We start from the raw sequence: 20,494 nt of genomic DNA, 5'->3' as shown, positions 1-20,494 counted from the left end.
CCAAGGATCACCCTCCACACTGGGGGTCAATGTGAAGGAAATCTGAGTGAAGAAAATTGATCCAAATGAGATACCGAAAGGTGAACCAGACGCAGAGTGCAAAGATCAAACCAAAGAAAAAAAAACAAAGAGCAAAGAAAAAAATAAAAGCAAAAATCAAAGAAAAAACAAAGAACAAAAGAGGACAAAGAACACAGACAAAGAATCTCCTGACTTAAATGACGCATTGAGCTTCAAACCGTGAAATTAATCAAACACAATCACTCTAGAATCACTTGACTCGAAGATCATAAAACATCAAGAGAGGGACATGCGAGTAGATTCAAATTGAGCAAAACAAGATCGAAGGCATCAGAGTTAATTGATCCTTGGTTCAAGTACCCTTAAAACACATGTTTGGGCCTTTTATCCCTTTCTTTCATAACCCTGAACTATGACCTACATTACGTGCCTTACAAGTCCCTTCTAATCATAAATGGATTTCTAAGCGGAAGAGACTATCCTCATATTTCATCCCGCCTATCAGGATTAATATTTTACTTATAAAGATTTTCTAAAATCTTTAATGCATGATAGAGAAAAATAACAAAGGGGGGTTAAAGACGTAAAATTCTGAGTAACGTCTTGAAACCAAAGGAGGATTTGAGTTGAAAACCTGAAAGGGCGGCTCGAATATGAAGATTATTACATAGGAGACGATTGCTCAAATCCCTTGATGAGGCATCACACAACATGAATGAGAACATGAGAGTTGGGAGTCAGAGAACACTTCCAATAACTGAGTACAGAAGCTACTCCATCAGATCAGAGAACATCAAATAAATGAGAACACTATACTTTTGACCAAAATAACCACTTGAGACTTTTTATCCTCCCTTACTTAACCATCTCTCAAAGATAGCGTTGATCTTGACACTTGTCAAATAGCTATAATTTATTGAAGGATTAAAAGTGTAATTAATTCTTTGATATCCAATGAACTCTTGTTCTATGATTTGTCAATTGTGAAACCTTAAAAGGGGCAATGTTTTCAAATCTTTTGATCAAACATTTTTCAAAACTATTGATATTGTCAGACTTTTGAAAATAAAAGAAGAAGAAAAACATTTTCAAACAAGATAATCTCTCTGGAGGCGTATCTTGGAATTCAAAAAAAATATCTATCTGAAGCTCAAGATCGAAGCTGGGGCAAGAGAAGCTAAATTTTAGGGCAAAATTTGATGGAATAAACAAATTGTCTCAGGTCTAAGTTTGCAAGAGTACACCTTAGTGGAAATGCAGACAAGCTGAATCAATGATAGAGTGAAGAATACTCTCGCAACCATTCTCCTTCCAGATCGAGAAAACTTACATACATACATACATACACATACATACATGATACATGAAATTTGCATCAAACATTTATCATCATGTGTATTAAAGACATTTTTCTCCTCACTTGAGGACAAATTCAATAAAAGAAAATCAAATAAATTTCATCTTGACATCTATCATAACTTCCAAGATAGTTAGTCAAAAATGCATCATTTTGATCTCTCAGGAAATCAAAGCTCGGAAATGACCAGATGTCTAACTTGCAGAAACAATGATTTGGGCTTCCTGAAGTCAACAATCAAGACATTTCCTCAACGTGCATGAACAAACAGACTTTTTATCGCCTTTGAGGGTGTTTTTCTTGAAACAAAATTTTTGTCTCACTTGAGATATTTTTCCACAAATTTTGAGAATTTTAAAACAAATTTTTGTCTCGTTTGAGACAATTTCTTTCAAAGCAAATTTTGTCTCGCTTGAAACAGCTTTCTAAAAACAAATTTTGTCTCGTTTGAGACAAATTCTCTTAAAACAAACTTCGTCTCGCTTGAGACATTTTTCCTTTGAGATACAGATTTTGAATTCGATTCACTTAAAACAAAATTAATCTCACCTTAGATTGTTGTTTCTTTTAAAACAAATTTCGTCTCGCTTGAGACCTTTTCCCTTTGAGATCCAAATTTCGAATTTGTTTCACATTAAACAAAGTTGATCTCACTTGAGATCGTTTCCTCAAAAACAAACTTTGTCTCGCTTGAGACAATTTCTCTAAAAACAAATTTTGTCTCATTTGAGACTATATCTTAAAGCAAATTTCGTCTAGCTTGAGACATCATTTTCTCTCATAATACAAATTTCAAGTTTGTTGTACTTAAAGCAAAATTAATATCACTTGAGATTTTCAAAGCTGATTTGTCTCGCACGAGACATTTCCCCTCTTAACAAATCCTGAAATTGTTTCATTTGAAACAAAATAAACACTTTTGAAAACACCTTTGAGATTATTTCCATATAAACAAAATCGACAATATTTGAATCTTTTAAAACGATTTTTTTTTTTTAAAGACAATTTCTTTTGAAAAAATCTTTGAGTTTGTTCCTTTTGAAAAAATCTTTGAGTTTGTTCCTTTTGAAAAAATCTTTGAGTTTGTTCCTTTTGAAAAAATCTTTGAGTTTATTTCTTTTGAAAAATCTTTGAGTTTGTTTCTTTTGAAAAAATCTTTGAGTTTGTTCCACTTGAAAAAATCTTTGAGTTTGTTCCTTTTGAATAAAAATCTTGGAGTTTGTTCCTTTTGAATAAAAATCTTTGAGTTGTTTCTTTTGAAAAAAAATCTTTGAGTCTATTTATTTTGAAACAAAGTTTTGTCTCTCTTGAGACAATTTCGTGAAAAAATCTTTGAGTCTGAAACAAAGTTTTGTCTCTCTTGAGACAATTTCGTAAAAAAATCTTTGAGTTGTTTCTTTTGAAACAAAAATCTTTGAGTCTGTTTCTTTGGAAACAAAATTTTATCTCTCTTAAGATAATTTCTTTTGAAACAAAACTTTGTCTCTCTTGATACATATTTTATTGAAAAATCTTTGAGTCTGTTTCACTTAAAACAAAATGAAAAATCTTTGAGTATGTTTCTTTGATAACAAAATTTTGTCTCTTTTGAGAAAGTTTCTGTTGAAAAATCTTTGAGTCTGTTTCTTTGGAAACAACATTCACCATCTGTGAGCATGTTTCCCTTGAAACAAAACCTATCTTTGATTATTTTATTTTGAAACAAATTTTTGTCTCTCTTGAGACAATTTCTTTTGAAAAAATCTTTGAGTCTGTTTCTCTTAACAAAATCATCTTTGAGTTTATTTCTTTAAAAACAAATGTTGTCTCTCTTGAGACAGTTTCTAATTAAAAACTAACTTTTGAGATTGTTTCATTTGAAACAAATTTGGTCTTACTTAAGATGTAATCCATCTTCGAGTCTATTTCTTTTGAAACAAAATTTTATCTCTTAAAGACAATTTCTTTTGAAAAAAATCTTTGAGTTTGTTTCCTTTGAAACAAAATTTTGTCTCTCGAGACAACTTCTTTTGAAAATACCCACCTTTGAGATCGTTTAGACAACTTCTTTTGAAAATACCACCTTTGATATCGTTTCTATTAAAACAAATTTTGTCTCGCATGAGACAGTTTCCTTTCAATGACATCTTTGAGTCGTTTCCCTTCAAACGAATTTTCTATTGAAGCATTTTCTCTTAAAACAAGATCATCGTTGAGTTTGTTTCTCTGGAAACAAGGTTTTCTCCCTTAACATAATTTCTTTTGAAGAAAAATCTTTGAGTCTGTTTTTTTGGAAACAAAATTTTGTCTCACTAAGATACAATTTTCTGAAAAACAAAGTTTTGTCTCTTATGACAATGTCTTTTCAAAAAAAAAAAAAAAAAAAAAAAAAAATTGAAACTTTGAATTGAATCTCTTTCTTTGGAAACAAAATTTTGTTTCTCTCGAGACAGTTTCTTTGAGAAAAATCTTTGATTTTGTTTCTTTGGAAACAAAATTTACCATCTTTGAATCTGTTTCCCTTGAAACAAAACAAACATCTTTGAGATCGTTTCCCTTGAAATGAATTTTGTCTCATTTGAGACAATTTCCCATGAAACGCCGATCTTTGAGAACGTTTCCCTTAAAAACAAATTTTGTCTCGCTTAAGACAATTCCCTTTAAATGCCATCTTTGGGTTGTTTCCTTTGAAACGAATCTTGTCTCTTTCGAGACAGTTGCTTTGGAAAACTTATCTTTGAGTTTATTTCACTTGAAACAAAGCAAATATCTTTGAGATCGTTTCTCTTGAAACGAATTTTGTCTCCCTTGAGACAATTTTTATCAAAATCCAATTTTTGAGTTTGTTTCTACTGAAACACATCTTTGAGTTGGTCTCCCTTGAAACCATTATCCCTAGAGATAACCAGCCGTCCTCATCACGTAGGAACCGTGCTATCACCTTTAGATGGCCAGAACTCTTCATCACGTATGAGCCGTGTCATCCCCGGACCAGAACTCTTCATCACGTATGAGCCGTGTCATTCCCCGACCAGATCTCTTCATCACGTATGAGCCGTGTCACCCTAGATAACCAGCCGTCCTCATCACGTAGGAACCGTGTTATCACCTTTAGATGACCCGAACTCTTCATCACGTATGAGCTGTGTCATTCCCCGACCAGATGTCCTCATCACGTAGGAACCATGTCACCCTTAGACGACAAGAACTCTTCATCATACATGAGCAGTGTCGTCTCCCACAACCAATATTATCCAATTTCTATGTAAATGGAAGAGAACCAGACAAAAACGTGTTGTCTTATCATCTTTGCCCTATTCTTGTTAACACAAGAATGTGCAAAGAGGGGCAGCTGTAGACACCGTTTTTGTCCGGGTTTTTTTTCCCGTTATTTTATTATTATTATTATTATTATTATCGTTATTTTATTATTAATATTACATTTTACATATTTTTTGCAGGCCTAATCCCTAAGCCCAACAGCAGATACAAACTGGAGCCCAAACCCGGTTCAGGCCCAGTACCAAACCCTAACCTTAGGGTATCAGCATCCCAGCGCCGCACCAACATAGACCATTCGATCTGGACCCATCCAACGGTCCAGATCGATGGTAAATAGGGTTTCATAACCCTAAGCCAATCCAGCCGTCGTCGCCTTTTAGCCTCTCAGCCGAGTGAGTGCCGCCGACGATCCCAAGCCACCGCCGTGGTCATCCAGCTTCCAAACAGTGACTGAACGTCATCCACAGTGCCCAAATCAGTAAAAAATATATATATATCCAAACCCTAAAATATAAAATACCTAAATCCCGGTAAATCGGGAAATTGGTCACCCTAAATCAACAACCCATAATTTCCCCTATTCCTAGACATCATCATCTCACCAAACGAAGCAAAAATGAACCATAAATCAAGCAAGATATCAGAGTCAAGGGAGGGGGGGATTCGAAAAAAAAAAACGGAAAGAAGAACGAGAGACCATTCGGGTTCAAAAAAAAAAAAAAGAAAAAAAGAAAGAGAAAACATAAAAAAAAACAGAAGATAGGAAAAAGAGGAGAGAGTAGAGACCATACCTTGGTCGAGCACCGATGAAAACCGGTCGCCGGAGATGGAGAAACCGAAAGGTTTCTCCCCTAATCCACTGCGATTGAGCCACTTTTAGGCCAAACGGAGGCCAGATCCTTGCTCAGGGTCTGGAGACGCTTTGAATAGTGTCGTTTTCTCTCCCTTCGGCGCCGGCGTACGGCGGCGGCCGCCGGTCAGTGGCGGCCGGCACGGCGGAATCTCGCCGTTTCCAGAGAGATTTCTAGATATCTCTCTCTCACTCTCTCCTCTTCTCTCTCTTTCCCTTTCTCATGCTGAAGGGAAAATGAAACAGATGGCCGGTTCAAGGAGATATTTGGGCTATTTATAGCTTGTGGGAAACGGCGTCGTTTTGAGGGGACGAGTTCTGTAATTTCACGCATGGGGTAACTACGCTTTTGGTCCCTGATGCTTTGTAACCGTATTATTTAGCCATTAAATGAAGTTTCATTTATTTGATTTCAGATTCTGATGTTTCCTTATTTATATTTTAGTCCTTTTATTATTTGTTAAGTTATTTTTGTTAATATTTGACATTGGTCACTATATTTGTGAATATTTTATTTTAGCCATTGGCTTGTGTATGGCTTAATTCCTATTTAGTCTTTAGGTTTCAGTTTTTCTATTTGGGTCTCCTTTTTATTTCTTGTTATATTTTCGTCCTAACATATGTGTTGATGTTTATGACAATTTTTATATATCAAGCCTGGAATTTGTGAAATGTTTATTTCAGTCCTTAAATTTTCTGTAATGTTAGTTTGGTTTTATGCCTATTCAAGTTTATTGATTTGTGATTAATTTTATTTTGATCATTGTATGTGTATTAATGGAATTTATTAACATTTATGTTTAGTCTTTAAACTGGGTTGCCTTCTATTTTAGTCCATCTTTGTTCTTAGTTTTTATTTTCGGTGAGGTTTATGATTCTGGTCATCTGTTTTGTATCCTTTTCATTTCGGTCCTTTATGTTGGCTTGTGGGTTCGATTGGGATTAATATTTGATTTAGGCTTAAATTTTCTTTTAGGTTCATTTTAGTCACTATCCTAGGTATTATAACATTTTTGGTTATATTTGGTTCTGGTTCAATATTTTTAAATGTTACATCTTAGCCACTGATTTAATATTTCATGTATGTTCTTTGATATTCGAATCTGGCCATCCCATTTTTAAATATTTTATTTTAGTCCTATTAATGTATGTTATGTCATTTTTGTGAATATTTGACTTTTAGACATTATGTTTGTAATAGTTTCAGTCTAGTCCTAAGTTCTTGTATTGTGATATTTTGTGGATGTTTGAATTCAGCCATCATACTTGCAAATGTTCTATTTTGGTCACTGTCTGACATTTTATTTAATTACTATTTGATCCTCCATGTTTCTGTGAAATTTCAATTTAGTCATAAGCTTTACTTTTGGGTTATTTTCACTTCTAGTATTTGACTGTTTAATGTTTGTGATATGGGCTCTAAATTATTTTTATTTTTTATTTAGTCCTTTAAATTTCGGTTAGTGCTATTTTTTGGTCCATTAACTTTCTGTTTTTGCTATTTAGCCTCCTAAGTTTCTGTTTATATTATTTTAGCCTCTTAAATGTTTTTATATTTATTTTGGTTTGTAATATTTACTAATTTATTTTTAGACATTTATGTATGGATGTGTATTTTATTCATTACTTAATAATTTGGATTATGTAAATAATGTTTTCAATTTCATTTAATGTAAATATTTTATTTTGTATTTCCAATTACATTTATTTTCATTACATCTTTATCTATGTAAGAAATATTCGATTATATTTTCAAGAACACGTATGCGTTGAATGGGCGTGGAAAGTACCACTTGATCGAAGTGGTGTGATCCGGTACGGCATTTTAACGACATAGAAACTTGAAATAAGTCGAGTATATTTTGCTAATTAATTTGTTCAAACGATGCAATGTGTGTTATTTTAAGTGACAATTTATTTATTTTATGTGAATGTAAATTTCAAATTTTTAATTTGTATTCAATTCACGTTTTTAGTTAATCAATTTACTCGTATGTAAACATCGTTTTTAGTTATATTTGATTCGCAATTTTTTTTACATAATCAATGGTAGAATATTCTTTTACAAAAGAGAAATAGTTGAAATAGCTTTCCCGACGGAGGATTGCAAATTTCAAGATTTCTTATCGAGTTAAAGGATTTTCTTTAAATAGTTAACTCGAAGTAAACTAATTAAATTTCAATAAATGGATCGTAATTTAACTTTATATTCGATTTATAGTTTCCACCATTTTACGACAACATGTAAGCGACACAGTACCAGTTTTTGGGCGTTGTGGGGTGCTTACCCTTCCCCGCACGTAATCGACTCCCGAATCCATTTAAATGAATCTTTGGTAACGCAGACCGAATCTTGTCTTAAAAAATGATTTTTCTTAAAATTGTTTTAAAAGACGTTTTTAGGTATTCGACCTACCTAACCCAAAGGTTGATGGCGACTCTTTTTAATTTTATTCAAATCAATGCAAAATCACCCATTTTTCCAAATTAAAGTCATAATTGTTTTTAAAAATAATATTTAATTGTTTTAAAAAAAATGGTTGGGTTTCAAATTACTGCATGAAGTATCACCTGTGGAGATGGGAGCATTACTATGCTCAGTACGATCCTCATCAAAGTCTTCAAATATGGGGTTGAAGCAAGAGTCATGGAGAAAAGTTTCATTAACTCCTTGTCCAGAGCTCGTCTGTTTAGCATTATTTTTATGTTGCTTTCTAGCAACCAACATCTAAGAGCCGAATGCGGAATTTTCTGGAGCTATAACTGGGGGTTTTGTGGCAGTTAAAGGTTCCTCCTGCGGTAGTGTTGGTGGCGTAATAGAAGGGCATGTATCCTTAACATGGTCGTACCTTTCACATTTAAAACAAATAGTTGGCAAGGCCTCATACTCGACAGTTTGAAGGCTACCATTGATCAAAATCCTTAAGACTAAAGGTTTGCCTAAACCGAGTCGAATGACCATACGATCAAATAAACCTCTTCTCCCTTTTTCGTTTGGAAATTGATCTTGATCACCGAGCCAATACATTATCCAATCTCATTGATTAGGCTGTAACCGGAAGACTAGGGAATTGAATTCATGCAGTGATTTTCTTTGGATGCGACTACGACGTAGAAAATCCATCGTCAATGGTCCCACAATTAAGTAATATTTGAATATCATCCAAGGCCCTTCCGAGGTTGCTTTTAGAAGTCAATGGAAACAATACCTACGACAAGGTTACAGGTAACGTCGCCTTCCAGTAATTCAATTTCATCATCATCGATCATGGATTCTTTAGAGTCTGGAGGTGTGGGGTTTCCATCAATAAGGGCTTCTTTATAGGACGAGGCTGGAAGTTTGGGACAAACGGATGGTTGAGGGGCAGTCTCTAGTCTCTACACCGTCCATGGTAGCAATATTAGGGTTTTCCGGTGTCTCATGTGGAAGAGTAGTATGTGGGATCTCGTTGTCAGTGACTTTTATTTGATCATCAACATCCATGTCCGTAGGATTATCAGGGGCAAATCTTCACCAACTCGCCTCAGTTTTTTGATGCATCGGCCATCATCAGATGACGGTCCGACAGGCTCGCTTGGGCTGTTGAGATTCTCTGAGAGGGTGACGATACTCATTAGGTTTTTATAGCCGGGAATATTTTAAAAAATTATATGATACAATGATATATTAAAATGTATATAAACAGAAGATAAATTTATCATGATTATGACAATTTTAAAGTATAATTTGTAAATTGTTTCCCTGCTCTTATACTTGCTGCTGAATTGACACTAAGAGGGGAGCAAATTGTGAAGACTATTTATAATTATGTAATATATAAATTTAACGAGTAGTTTTAGCTGGGCAACTAGTATATGGTGATATATTTTTTTCGGTAATATAAATCTAAATAATGATATTTATAAGATGTATATAAATTTATTTATTAAATATCATGATAAAATTATAACAGAACATACTTAAAATAATAATAAAAAGTACGTAAAATCTGACTGCTCTCTCTTTCATTTGCTTTTTACATTTGTTTGGAATGAAGTGCTCTTCTTTTTTTCTTTAATTTTAAAGGTGATTTATTTTATTCGTGGGAACATAAGTTTCCGTATAGTGTACTTAAGCTCTAAGAAATTGTATAAAAAGAAAATTAATGTATCCCACTTAATTTAGTTGTTTCATTAGAAAGGCCGGATGAAAGAAGATAGAATTTTTTAATGACTCGGTCCACGCCTGAAGAACAATGATTGAACATGCTTGACTTGGTGTTGCTCAATTGTTCAATTTGATTATGGGAGATTCTCCCATGTGGGCTTAAAAGAACATTATTATCTTTCTTTCTTTTTCAGAAATTTACTATTATTATGTCTGGTAATAAAGATGCATTTGGGATCCAAGGCCTAAAAGATGAGTTGTTATGTAAGACGTTTAAATCGAATCTGTTTCTTTTCATATGTTGCCCAAATCTTTAATTTCTCTTTTTCATCTCTGATACCCCTTCTGCAGCTGTTATAACAGCAGTTGTGTCTGCCTGGTCATTTCTTTTGACAACCATGCATGGTTGGAGGGCTTAGTTCCAAACTTTGGCAAGAGTGAGTGAACCTGATTCAGCTAAGATCATACTCTATTCTCCTTTTTTTTTCTCACTTTCTGATAGATTATGTATCTCAGCTAACCAACTATTGTGATTTATTCTCCAAGCTAGTGATGGCTCAGTTCCACAAGGAAATAAGCCAAGGGAAGAAATTTGAATCAAGTCAGAGACCTCTCTGCGGAAGCTGGTGGTAAAGGTTATTGTTTAAACATGTATTGGAGCTCCTTGAGGTATCCTTAGAACTTGTCATGTTAACTGGTATTTATGTTAATGTTGTAAGGATGGTTATCGTCCCCAGACATCAATGAAGATTGGGGGGGATTCACTGCACAGTGCACACATCATCATGGTCTCAGTTGATACAGGTTTCTCTTTCGCTTCTACTGATGTTACTTGCATATTCTTATAACATTTCTCAAATTTTTTGAGGCGCTTCCTTGCTGGAGGTTTCACTAAATACATGATGCATGTTGGTGTTCTTTCAAGGGAGTAGACACTTGTTTTGACATGGGTAGTTTTGAGAAAGAGAATTATTCTTTATTTTAAATTTTGAAGTGGTAACAGACATTAATATCTTTGTAGTCTACGATTTGGACTTTTATTGTTTCAATGAAAACTTAATTTCCGGTTAACTCAACATACCTTTTTTGTTGTTGAGAAAACAGTCGGTGGTTTTAAGTTGGTTTAGATGTCCTGAATTACCGGATGGTATGAACTAATACTGATTTCCTGTGGTACAGAGAATGTACAAGTCACCAAATTCAGCCCTCAACAAAGCAAGAACGCAACTATTATTACAGAGAATCTTTTTTTATATTCATTGTACGTCGATATACTGAAATCCTAATCTCTGTAACTGATAAATTAGGAATCATTTTGCTTTGATTATATCCAGGAAAGAGCTTCATCCGCAACAGATAAAAATGTCATTCTTCTTCTACTCTTTACGTGATTATTTTAAAAGCCATATTAATGTCTTGATTCCACATGTTTATCCTTGGTGTCTTAAAACTTTGCTTGTGATGTGAATCTTGTCACAATCGGGATTCTCAAGCGGTTAAAGTTTATAATTAGACCACTATTCATTGCAATCAAATTTTCTTCAGAGGAAATACTATATGATTAATCCTAAACCAATCTCTTAGGTCTTGTAGATAGAGAAAGGTTTCATTCTTATTCTTTAGTGGCGGTGATTATGTTAAAACTTTTTTCAGTGATCAAAATAAAGATTTATTAAAGTTTAGTAACTATCATGTGGTTTATAGAAATTATAAGGAAACTCTACCAAATTTTCTAAATTTTTTCAGTGATTGTTTGAAATAAATTAGTGAAGTTATGAGACGAAAAATACTTGTGGGTCTAAATGTTATGGAATATTGTAGTTACCAAGTGCAGTGAGGTTGTTGTGTAGCAGAAGTCTCCCTATGAAGTTCTGTATGGTGTAAAGCCTGACTATTCTTTTGTTCGGGTGTTTGGTTGTGCATGTGACCCGTATCTTAGACCGTTCAACCAAAATAAGTTGGATTTTCGTACACACCAGTGTGTTTTCCTGGGTTATAGTGACTCTCATAAAGGCTATAAGTGTCTTGATGAAAGTGGTCGGAATTTTATCTCCAGACATGTTTTTTATGAGGGTTTGTTTCCAAGTGCAGGTAATTTCCGTGCTGTTAAAGAGGTGGCTGATAGGAATGAAGTTGTTGTTCTGTTGGGTATTGTGACGACTGAAGGGTCCAGTTCTGCCCAGACACCAGAGGTTTTCCCAATTGCCACTTTTCCAGTGGATTTACCTGATGTTGCTTATGATCTTCCTGTGGAGACGATGCAACATTGTGTTGATAGCTTAGCTGGTGCTGAGGTCTTACCTCAGTCAGTTGATGAGCCTACAGTTGATGCCTTTGTTGTGCCTGTTGAGGCTGCTAGTAATGATTGTCCTGTGCCTGATAGTCCTCCGAATATTGCTGCTCCTAGTGGTTTTAGTGGCCCTTCAAGTTCTCTGTTTTTAGAGGATGTTGTTTCTGATAATGTTGCTTTTGGGTTGGAACTTGTTAATGTTGTTGTTGATGTTGTAAGAGACTCTGTTGTTGGGGTATCTAAAGTTGGTAATCGTCACCCTATGGTTACAAGGAGTAAGAGTGGGATTCGGAAGCCAAAGGTGTTTTTTGTGTCCAAGCTGTTGGGTTCGTATGATAAGCCGACTAACGTTACGGAAGCTTTCCAATATCCTCACTGGAAGCAGACAACTCAAGTAGAGTATGATGCTTTGTTACGTAATAATACTTGGACACTTACTGTTTTACCTGCTCATCGTAGGGTTGTTGGCTGTAAGTGGATTTTAAAGACAAAGCGTAATGCTGATGGAACTATAGCTCAGCATAAGGCTCGATTAGTGGCAAAACGATATCTTCAGCAAGCTGGTTTGAGAAGCTTAGGAACTACTTTGTTGGTTTTGTTTTGTCAAAATCAGATGCCTCGTTATTTGTTTGGTGTTGTAGTTCTCAACTTGTTTATCTTCTCGTTTATGTTGATGACATCATACTAACTGACAATGATGATGCAGAGATACGCAGGGTGGTTGATGACTTAGATAAGCATTTCTCTCTTAAAGAACTTGGTCCATTGCATTACTTTTTAGGTATTCAAGTAGAATACTTAACTGATGGCCTGGTCCTTCATCAACGCGAGTATATTTTATTTTGGACTTACTTCTGCGGAGTGGTATGGATACTGCTAAGGGACTTTCCACACCTATGATTACTAATTGTAAATTGTCTAAGTCTAGTGGGTCACCTATTTTGAATCTCACAGATTTTCAAAGTATTATTGGGGTTTGCAATATGTGACTATCACACGACCAGATATTGCTTTTGCCGTTAATCGTGTGTGTCAGTTTATGCAGACTCCATTGGATGAGCAATTTTCCGCGGTTAACGTATTTTGAGGTACTTGCAAGGATCTCTTGACTATGGTTTAAAAGTTCTCTCATTCGTCTCGTCTGAATGTCTCAGGGTTTGCTGATGCTGACTGGGGTCCTAACATTGATGATCGCCTGTCCACGTCTGGCTACTGCATTTTTCTTGGGAGGAATCTGGTTTCTTGGACGTCCCGAAAACAATAAGTTGTGTCTCGTTCAACGGCTAAAGCCGAATACCGCAATGTTACATGTGCTACTACTGCAATCATTTGGCTAGAAGCTCTTCTTCCAGATTTGCATGTTTTAACCAACTCCAAACCCGTCTTGTGGTGTGATAATTTCGGGGCTATTGCTGTTTTAGCTAATCATGTTCTACATTCAAAGTTTAAACATGTTGAGATGAACTTATTCTGTGTTCGTGAACGTGTTGCTTCGAGTTAGCTTTCTGTTAATGAGGTTTCTGCTTGTGAATAGGTTGCTGATATTTTAACCAAGCCTTTGTCTTTTTTTTTATTCGTTTTAGTCGCAAGCTTAGTGTTTTGCAGATTGTTTCGGTTGGTAAGAATGAGGCATGAGTATTTCTTTGTTTGTGTGTTGTTTTCCTTTCTTGCTTGTTTTGAAGTTTCAGATAACAGGGTGAATGTTATGAAATATTGTAGTTACCAAGTCCAGTGAGGTTGTTTTTCTGCACTGGTACAGGATCCAAGGAATTAGTGGTTTGTTGAGGTGGTTAGGGTTTGTTGGAAACCTTTTTAGCACTCCATCTCTTCCCTCTCCCTTGTATAAAGTGTTTGGTCCTCTCTTGAGGATATTACAGATTAATCAATGAAATAGCAGAGAATATTGTCTCTCTTTCACCCATATTTCATCATTAACAATTCTGCAATAATAGTAGCACTTTTTATTTAGATTTCGAAAAACAAGGACATTCACAGATTTCACAATAATACAAGTTAGAAAATATGTACAAGTGTTTAATATAATGACAAGACACACAGATAGGCTTAAAATTATACTCAGGAGAGGATATTGTTGGGAAGAGCAGCTACTAGCATTGAACCGTACAACCGATAAGAATCGCATCAAGAAATATAAAAATGTGTTGTCAAATATTAACTTAGAACAACTCTGTAGGGTGGCTTCTTCGAGGATCATAAAAGAGTGCAGATTTTCTTGTTGAGACCGATATCGACGCCATGGGAGCATACATCCACAGTTCATCAGAGCTTAAAAGCTGCAACCATGGTAAAAAACAAAAGAACATTACTACAATATTATATTAATTTTGCTTCAACTCGTTTCTGTGCCTAGATTAAAGCAAACCTAATAGTTTGTTTTAAAGGTTTTATTTCATCTAACCATCGTCTATTTTACCAAATTACCTTGATTTGTAGCTGCATGAACTTCACATAATGAACAGCTTCTTCAAGCATAGTGCTGATGTCAACCTGTATTATCATCATCAATGATTATGAGTTTTCTGGATCTTCGTTATGAAGTAGCTAAGTAAATCTCATTTATAAAATATATAAGAAACTATAATGTTGCTTAATTACCTGTGTGCCGTTTGGGACAAGGTTCTGTAAAACTCTCAATCTCTCATTGACCCTCTCTCTTCTTTTCTGCAATAATCAAGCAAAAAAGATTTAGATATTTGGCCTAATGCCAATGGAATCATGATAGAGCTAGGAAATTTCTTACCCTCTGCTGGCTCTTTTCTTTCCATTCAAGTTAAGTGCCTGAGCTGCTTTGGAATCTGAGGTTGTCAATAAGCCCCCATTAGTATTATCCTGAGAAACATTGTCATCATCTGAAGTAGAGGTGCTAGAACTCTGTCCGTCCGAACCGATGTTGCTCTCTTCATTGCCGTTTAAATTGTTCTTCCGGTTCTTATTCGACTGCACATTCTTCCAAACTTCTGCTGCCTGCATTTCAAAACCATGAATTAATACCTCCATAATGAGGATTATACATGTGTACGTATGTAATAGCTTAAAATTCATTTTTCCTCTTACATCTTTTGCAACCCGAGTTCTTTTCTTTGTGGTCTGAGATGAATTGGTAATGATTTTAACCCCATCGCCATGCAGTTCCAGCACATCAAGCTTCCTCTTGAGCACCAATTCGTTAACATTGTCAGAAGGATGCCTACCATCTAACTCTGGAAAGCAGTCGGCGCTCAAGTCTTTAATGACACTAACAGTGTCTTCCATAGCAATGTTCGGGAATGCCGGGGCAAACGAGTCGGTAATTTTGTCATTCACCCCGTCAATTTCCATTGAAATATCCAAGGACACAGTGATATCATTTGTTACAGCACATCAAGCTTTCAGTTGACACGTCCTATCTTCTTTAATTAAGACTTGATTACCTCAATAAGTAATGCAATAATAAGCAAGGAAACCACTTCGCTTGACAAATTTGGAAGATATAGTGAACTTAATTAATTTAATCAAGTCTTAATTAGTTTTATTCATGTAGATTAAAGTAATTTACTTACATTAATACTAAATATAAATGAGAATCGGGGAGTGTGAAAAGTAATATTATCTCATAAAAAATGTCAATGGTTGGTAAAGCTTACCTTTCTTCATTACCATTATATGCATGAGCTAGTGTCGGTCCACGCTTACAAAAAGTTCACTTTGTTTTTGCACTTTAGTCTACAAAGGTTTCTTTTATATAATAAAGTCCGCAAAGTTCAATTAATAAACACTTAGTCGGTTATAAATTGTATTTTATTATTAATAATTATTCAAAAAATAAAATTTTAAATGCATCATATCGAAAAAAAATATAGTTAATTAAAGCACTGGTTATATATATATATATATATATATATATATATATATATATATAATTTCTTTGCAATTGTCAAAATTGCCCAAATTCCTTTTCTGTACAAAAACGAAATAATAAATGTTAATTGAATAATAATTTACATTTAATACGTACGCATTTTCATACTATTATGATAATGCATTGATATACTACACTACAACTTCGTCAAGGCGCATGGATTGAAAATAATAACAAAAAATAGTCAAGGAATATATATTATAAATATGAACATATATTTTTCCAATGGTACCGAAATATTATTATATGCATAATTATCATTTTATGTCTCTTAGGTATAATTATATAGGAAAGAAAATAAGAGAAATGATTATTTTTATCTTATATATAAAAGCAAGGGTAAAGTATAGAAATGGTCCCTCAACTATAGGATGTTGTTTTATTAAGTTCTTTGATTATTAAAAGTTACAAAATGGTCTTCCGACTATAGGATATTACTTCGTTGAGTTCTTTGATTATTAAAAGTTACAAAATGGTCATTTGATTGTTCATTATGTTTCAAACTTGTCCTTTTCTGTTAAAATATTGATCGTCATCTGAGTTGGACATTAAGATGTTGATTGAGATATGATAGTCGTTTGAGATTCTAAAATCAGATTTTATCATATCACAGTCAGCAGGCTAACGTACAACTCAGAATGTTGTCAGTTCTTTAACGAAAAAATATGAGTTTGAGACATAGTGAGTATCTGAGTGACCATTTAACTTTTAATAGTCAATGGACTCAACAAAGTAACATCATATAGTCGAGGGATCATTTTGTAACTTTTAATAGTCAGGTGACTCAATAAAGTAGTGTCCTATAATCAGATGACCATTTGTATTTTACCCTAAAAATAAATCATTCTAATTTGAAAGGAAAAAAATGAGAATTATAAAAGGAATGAGTTAGTTTAAAATATATATTTTCAAAGTATAATTTTATTTAATTTTTAAGAAGAAAATATATGTAAAACCTTATTTCGTCTTAAAGAATATGAATGAATTATTTTAGCCTCAAATAAAATTTTCTTAAAGAGGGTGTAGAATGAGTGTTTAATGTGGCCTCACTGCTGTCTTAAAATTTTAGCTATCGAGATTTAAGCTTAAGATTTTCTAGTAAAAGAACATTCAACTGTGTTCCTCACTGCTGTCTTAAAGAGGGTTTAGAATGAGTGTTTAATGTGGCCTCGTTACCTTTATCTATCATGTTAGTTAAAAGGCCATCTCTTCCCCTGCCTGCCATGCTACTATGCAAATTTTCTGTCTTTTTAAGAAAATGTTTCTGTTTTCACTTCAGAATTTGTTCTCTTGAAGGCTCTTTGGTTTTTTTGTGTTCACTCGCCCTAGAAAAAAGGCAATAGTACCAATGAGATCAATAATGAAGAACTGAATTCAGCTTGGAAACATGACAATGGCATTAACAGCATTATGTTTTGCAGTGTAAACCAACGTGTCATCTCAACGAATGCCACTGGCTCCACTCATACAACGATACAAGGCAAATCAACCATTGTTACAAGAAGTAAAATAAAACTGTCCTCCAAACTAGCTTTTTAGAGAAACCGGGAACAATAACTCCCAAATCGAAGTTATCATACTTTTGAGTTCAATCTAATGTGACCTTAATTTACCAAATGTAGCCCTTTTATTCAACAAAGTAGTTTTCTTAGGCTTTTGGCTAAAGTTCTAGCTCTGTTGCAACACTCAACAAAGGCCAACAAACAAACTCTTCTTCCACCACAAAATTTGTGAGATCAATCGGAGCTTACAAGAACAAACAGTGGTTTGTCTCCTAACCGTTCCCGGCCCTGAAATATAAATCGAGAAAACATTAACATGAAAGTGAATGCAAAGGGCATAGATGACAGGAGAAATATACAGAATACTTTATGCTTGAATCATAGCAGATGAGATGTCTGAAATCAACAGAAAGCACAAGTTAGTAAGTTCAAAGCTCTAACAGTTGATACATTGGGGGAAAAAACATTTAGCAAAGACCGAAATGAAGCTATATTTCAGAGCACCAATAGCTGTAGTAATTGGCTTTTCATCAAGACATGACAAAATTCCCATGCAGACTTACATCCATGCAAGCATGCCTCAATGCTGTAGTAGAATTTTCTATTACTAATAATGACTTTACATGAAACTTATTGCCGTAAACTTTGCTAGTTTTATTTTAAAAGAAATGAAATAGGGCCTATTGCATATATCTCCAATGAACATAAAGGCAAAAACAACTGAAAGAATGTGATTAGTAATGTCCCTTTTGGAACCTTGCATCATGCTCAGAAAGAACAAGTATGGTTTTAATAAAGAAGACACTGAAATTATTATATCTTTAAGAACTTATTGTGTGGCACAACATGCTCAGGCATAGGCCTGTCATATGAAACTAGCACCCATATTCATTCTTCAACCTAGTATGGCACCACAAAAGCCCATAATCAGTTCTAATCGCAATAAGCACTTAAGCAGTATCTGGCAGTCTTTTTCCTTTTTTACAGTGCATTAAGATTTTTTTTTTTAATTTTATTATTTTTCTGTTTTCCCCTTGTGAAGCTGAAATAGAATTCTAATTGTTTATATCACTCCCTTGATATGCCCAACTGCAAACTGCTCCATAGCAAAATTATGGAACAAGTCTAGAAATGCAACCTGTATTTTTAACAGTCATAGAAGTTTTAAATTATTGAGTTTGTGTAAGTAAAAGCATTGTTGTAGAGATCAATTTGGAAGGTAAAAGAATCATTAGCTTAATAGAATAGTGACTAACAGGAAGCAAGTAGGTCTGAGATTAGCAACACATACCTTCAGCTCGGGTAATTCAATAACACAAGCACACTCCACAACCTGCACTCCTACGCGCTCTGCAAAAAAGAAAAAAACAACCAATCATATGAACATCAATGCCCTGACAAGATAAACATGAGCAAGAGGATGTTCAAACGCGAGGAGAAGACAACCTTAAGGCACTTAATCATTCTACTTAAAATCATAGGTCAACTTATAGTTGACAACATAAGTGATTGTGATCAACAAAGCCACTCTCTACCATATTATGCCACTTAAAGATGAACATAAGCAAAGTCACGAAATTCAGATTTAAATTGAAGTACCAAGTAGCCTGATTGCGGCACACAAGGTTCCACCAGTAGCAATAAGATCATCTATTATCAAAGCACGTTCTCCTGCTTGGACAGCACCAACATGCATCTCCATTTTATCTGTTCCATACTCCAAAGAATACTCCTCCGATATAACCTCCCCTAATAAAGATCAAAACATTTAACAGTTAATACAAAGATCAGTCTTTTGTATTGTTTGTGAATCTCTTGGAGAAACGGGAAATAACTGGAATTGAACTGCACACAAAAATCATAAACAAAAGTTCGGCATTGTGGATCTTTAATAGCTAACCGAAGCTTAATGCTATTAACAACTTGAAGTGACAGATGCGTACAGTTCATTATGATACAATGTAAGAAGCAGAAGTCGTACCAGGCAATTTATTGGGTTTCCTCATAGGAACAAACTTCGCCCCAATAGCCAATGCAATAGGTGGGCCAAAAATGAATCCCCTTGCTTCTATACCTGCATTTTGCTATCAGTATTACATCGACTACAAAAATCCCAGACACAAATACAACATATCTCAAGAAAATGCACAAACGTCATTACAGCAAGAGAAAGACCAGACAAAATTGAATGAATGAAATTCGGTCAGTTACACAGAAGCATTATAATGTCAGTAGTTAAGATTCTTAAACTAACAGATTCATAGTAACCAAGCTCATCAATCAAGTGATTTTCATGTGTTCAGAAACAGATTTATAATATGTATTAAGAGAAGAGATTTACCTGCAACAACAGAGATATCTTTCCCCCTGTACCTCTCAACAAACAAATCGATAGTATCACGAAATGCCTTTGTATCAAGAAGCAAAGTTGTTATGTCCTGAAACATTATCCCTGACAAAAAGGAAGTGAAAGCCCTAAAGAATTAACAAAGTCCAAAAAAAAAAAGCAAACGGCAAAGGAGAGTGGAGGGGAGTTTTCTTTTTTACCAGGTTTGGGGAAGTTTGGGATGACACGAATCGCAGAAGAAATTTTGGAAATCCGAGGGTCTTGCTCATCTTGAGATGCCATTTTTGGTCGATTTGCAACTGAATCACTCGCTGCTCCAACTCAATACAGAAGGCAACGGACCAGAGAGGTAAGACAGTGTGTGTGAAAAAGAAAGACTGCCGGTTGACGCACCTTACCAACCAAATAACACCCTAAAGTTTATATAAAATAATAAATAAAAAGTAACCACTAAAAATCCATTTATGTTTATAAGACTAAGCAGCCTCTAGCTTAAATATCTTCATCCCATGCCATTTTTACATTAATAGCCTTCAACAAACACAAAATATATATTACCGGGGAGAGTATGTGAAGGGAACAAAACATTACCGGAGCCGAGTGGAGGAGGGAGGGTACACTTGTAATTTCGCATACGAAATACAGGTGGTTGGTAGGAAGAGGAAGGAGGGATCCAGCCGCCGTCTCGTTTGGGGAACACAACGTAGCCAGGCGGAGCTCTCGTTGTTGACAATTGAGAATAGATTGGGTTTGAAGAATAGAGTATTAAAGCCCTTCGCATCGTTCTGATCCACCGACGA

The 20,494-nt window shown here is 34.7% G+C and overlaps 2 protein-coding genes across 3 annotated transcripts; both read right to left on the bottom strand.

Annotated features, from left to right (window-relative positions):
- Window positions 1-14,103: 14,103 nt before the first annotated feature.
- On the bottom strand, window positions 14,104-15,265 carry LOC120191405 (transcription factor RSL2-like). The gene is made up of 5 exons (XM_039194356.1): window positions 15,002-15,265; window positions 14,726-14,911; window positions 14,543-14,608; window positions 14,369-14,434; window positions 14,104-14,220 (listed from the first exon to the last, which is right to left on the bottom strand). The coding sequence occupies exons 1-5, from the start codon at window positions 15,263-15,265 to the stop codon at window positions 14,104-14,106; spliced, it is 699 nt and encodes a 232-aa protein (XP_039050287.1).
- Window positions 15,266-17,285: 2,020 nt separating this feature from the next.
- LOC120191372 (adenine phosphoribosyltransferase 1-like) lies at window positions 17,286-20,494 on the bottom strand. 2 transcript variants are annotated; one of them, XM_039194331.1, is made up of 7 exons: window positions 20,286-20,494; window positions 19,895-20,014; window positions 19,689-19,799; window positions 19,329-19,421; window positions 18,947-19,096; window positions 18,639-18,697; window positions 17,286-17,635 (listed from the first exon to the last, which is right to left on the bottom strand). In XM_039194331.1, the coding sequence occupies exons 1-7, from the start codon at window positions 20,473-20,475 to the stop codon at window positions 17,582-17,584; spliced, it is 777 nt and encodes a 258-aa protein (XP_039050262.1). In that variant the 5' UTR covers window positions 20,476-20,494; the 3' UTR covers window positions 17,286-17,581. The 2 variants fall into 2 exon arrangements, with proteins under 2 accessions (XP_039050262.1, XP_039050263.1); XM_039194332.1 differs by having other exon boundaries at window positions 19,895-20,005.

Source organism: Hibiscus syriacus, unplaced genomic scaffold, assembly GCF_006381635.1.
Source record: "Hibiscus syriacus cultivar Baekdansim isolate YM2019G1 unplaced genomic scaffold, ASM638163v2 tig00116968_pilon, whole genome shotgun sequence".
NCBI lineage: Eukaryota > Viridiplantae > Streptophyta > Magnoliopsida > Malvales > Malvaceae > Hibiscus > Hibiscus syriacus.
Note: the sequence above shows the minus strand (reverse complement) of the source record. Positions and strands in the feature narration are given on the sequence as shown.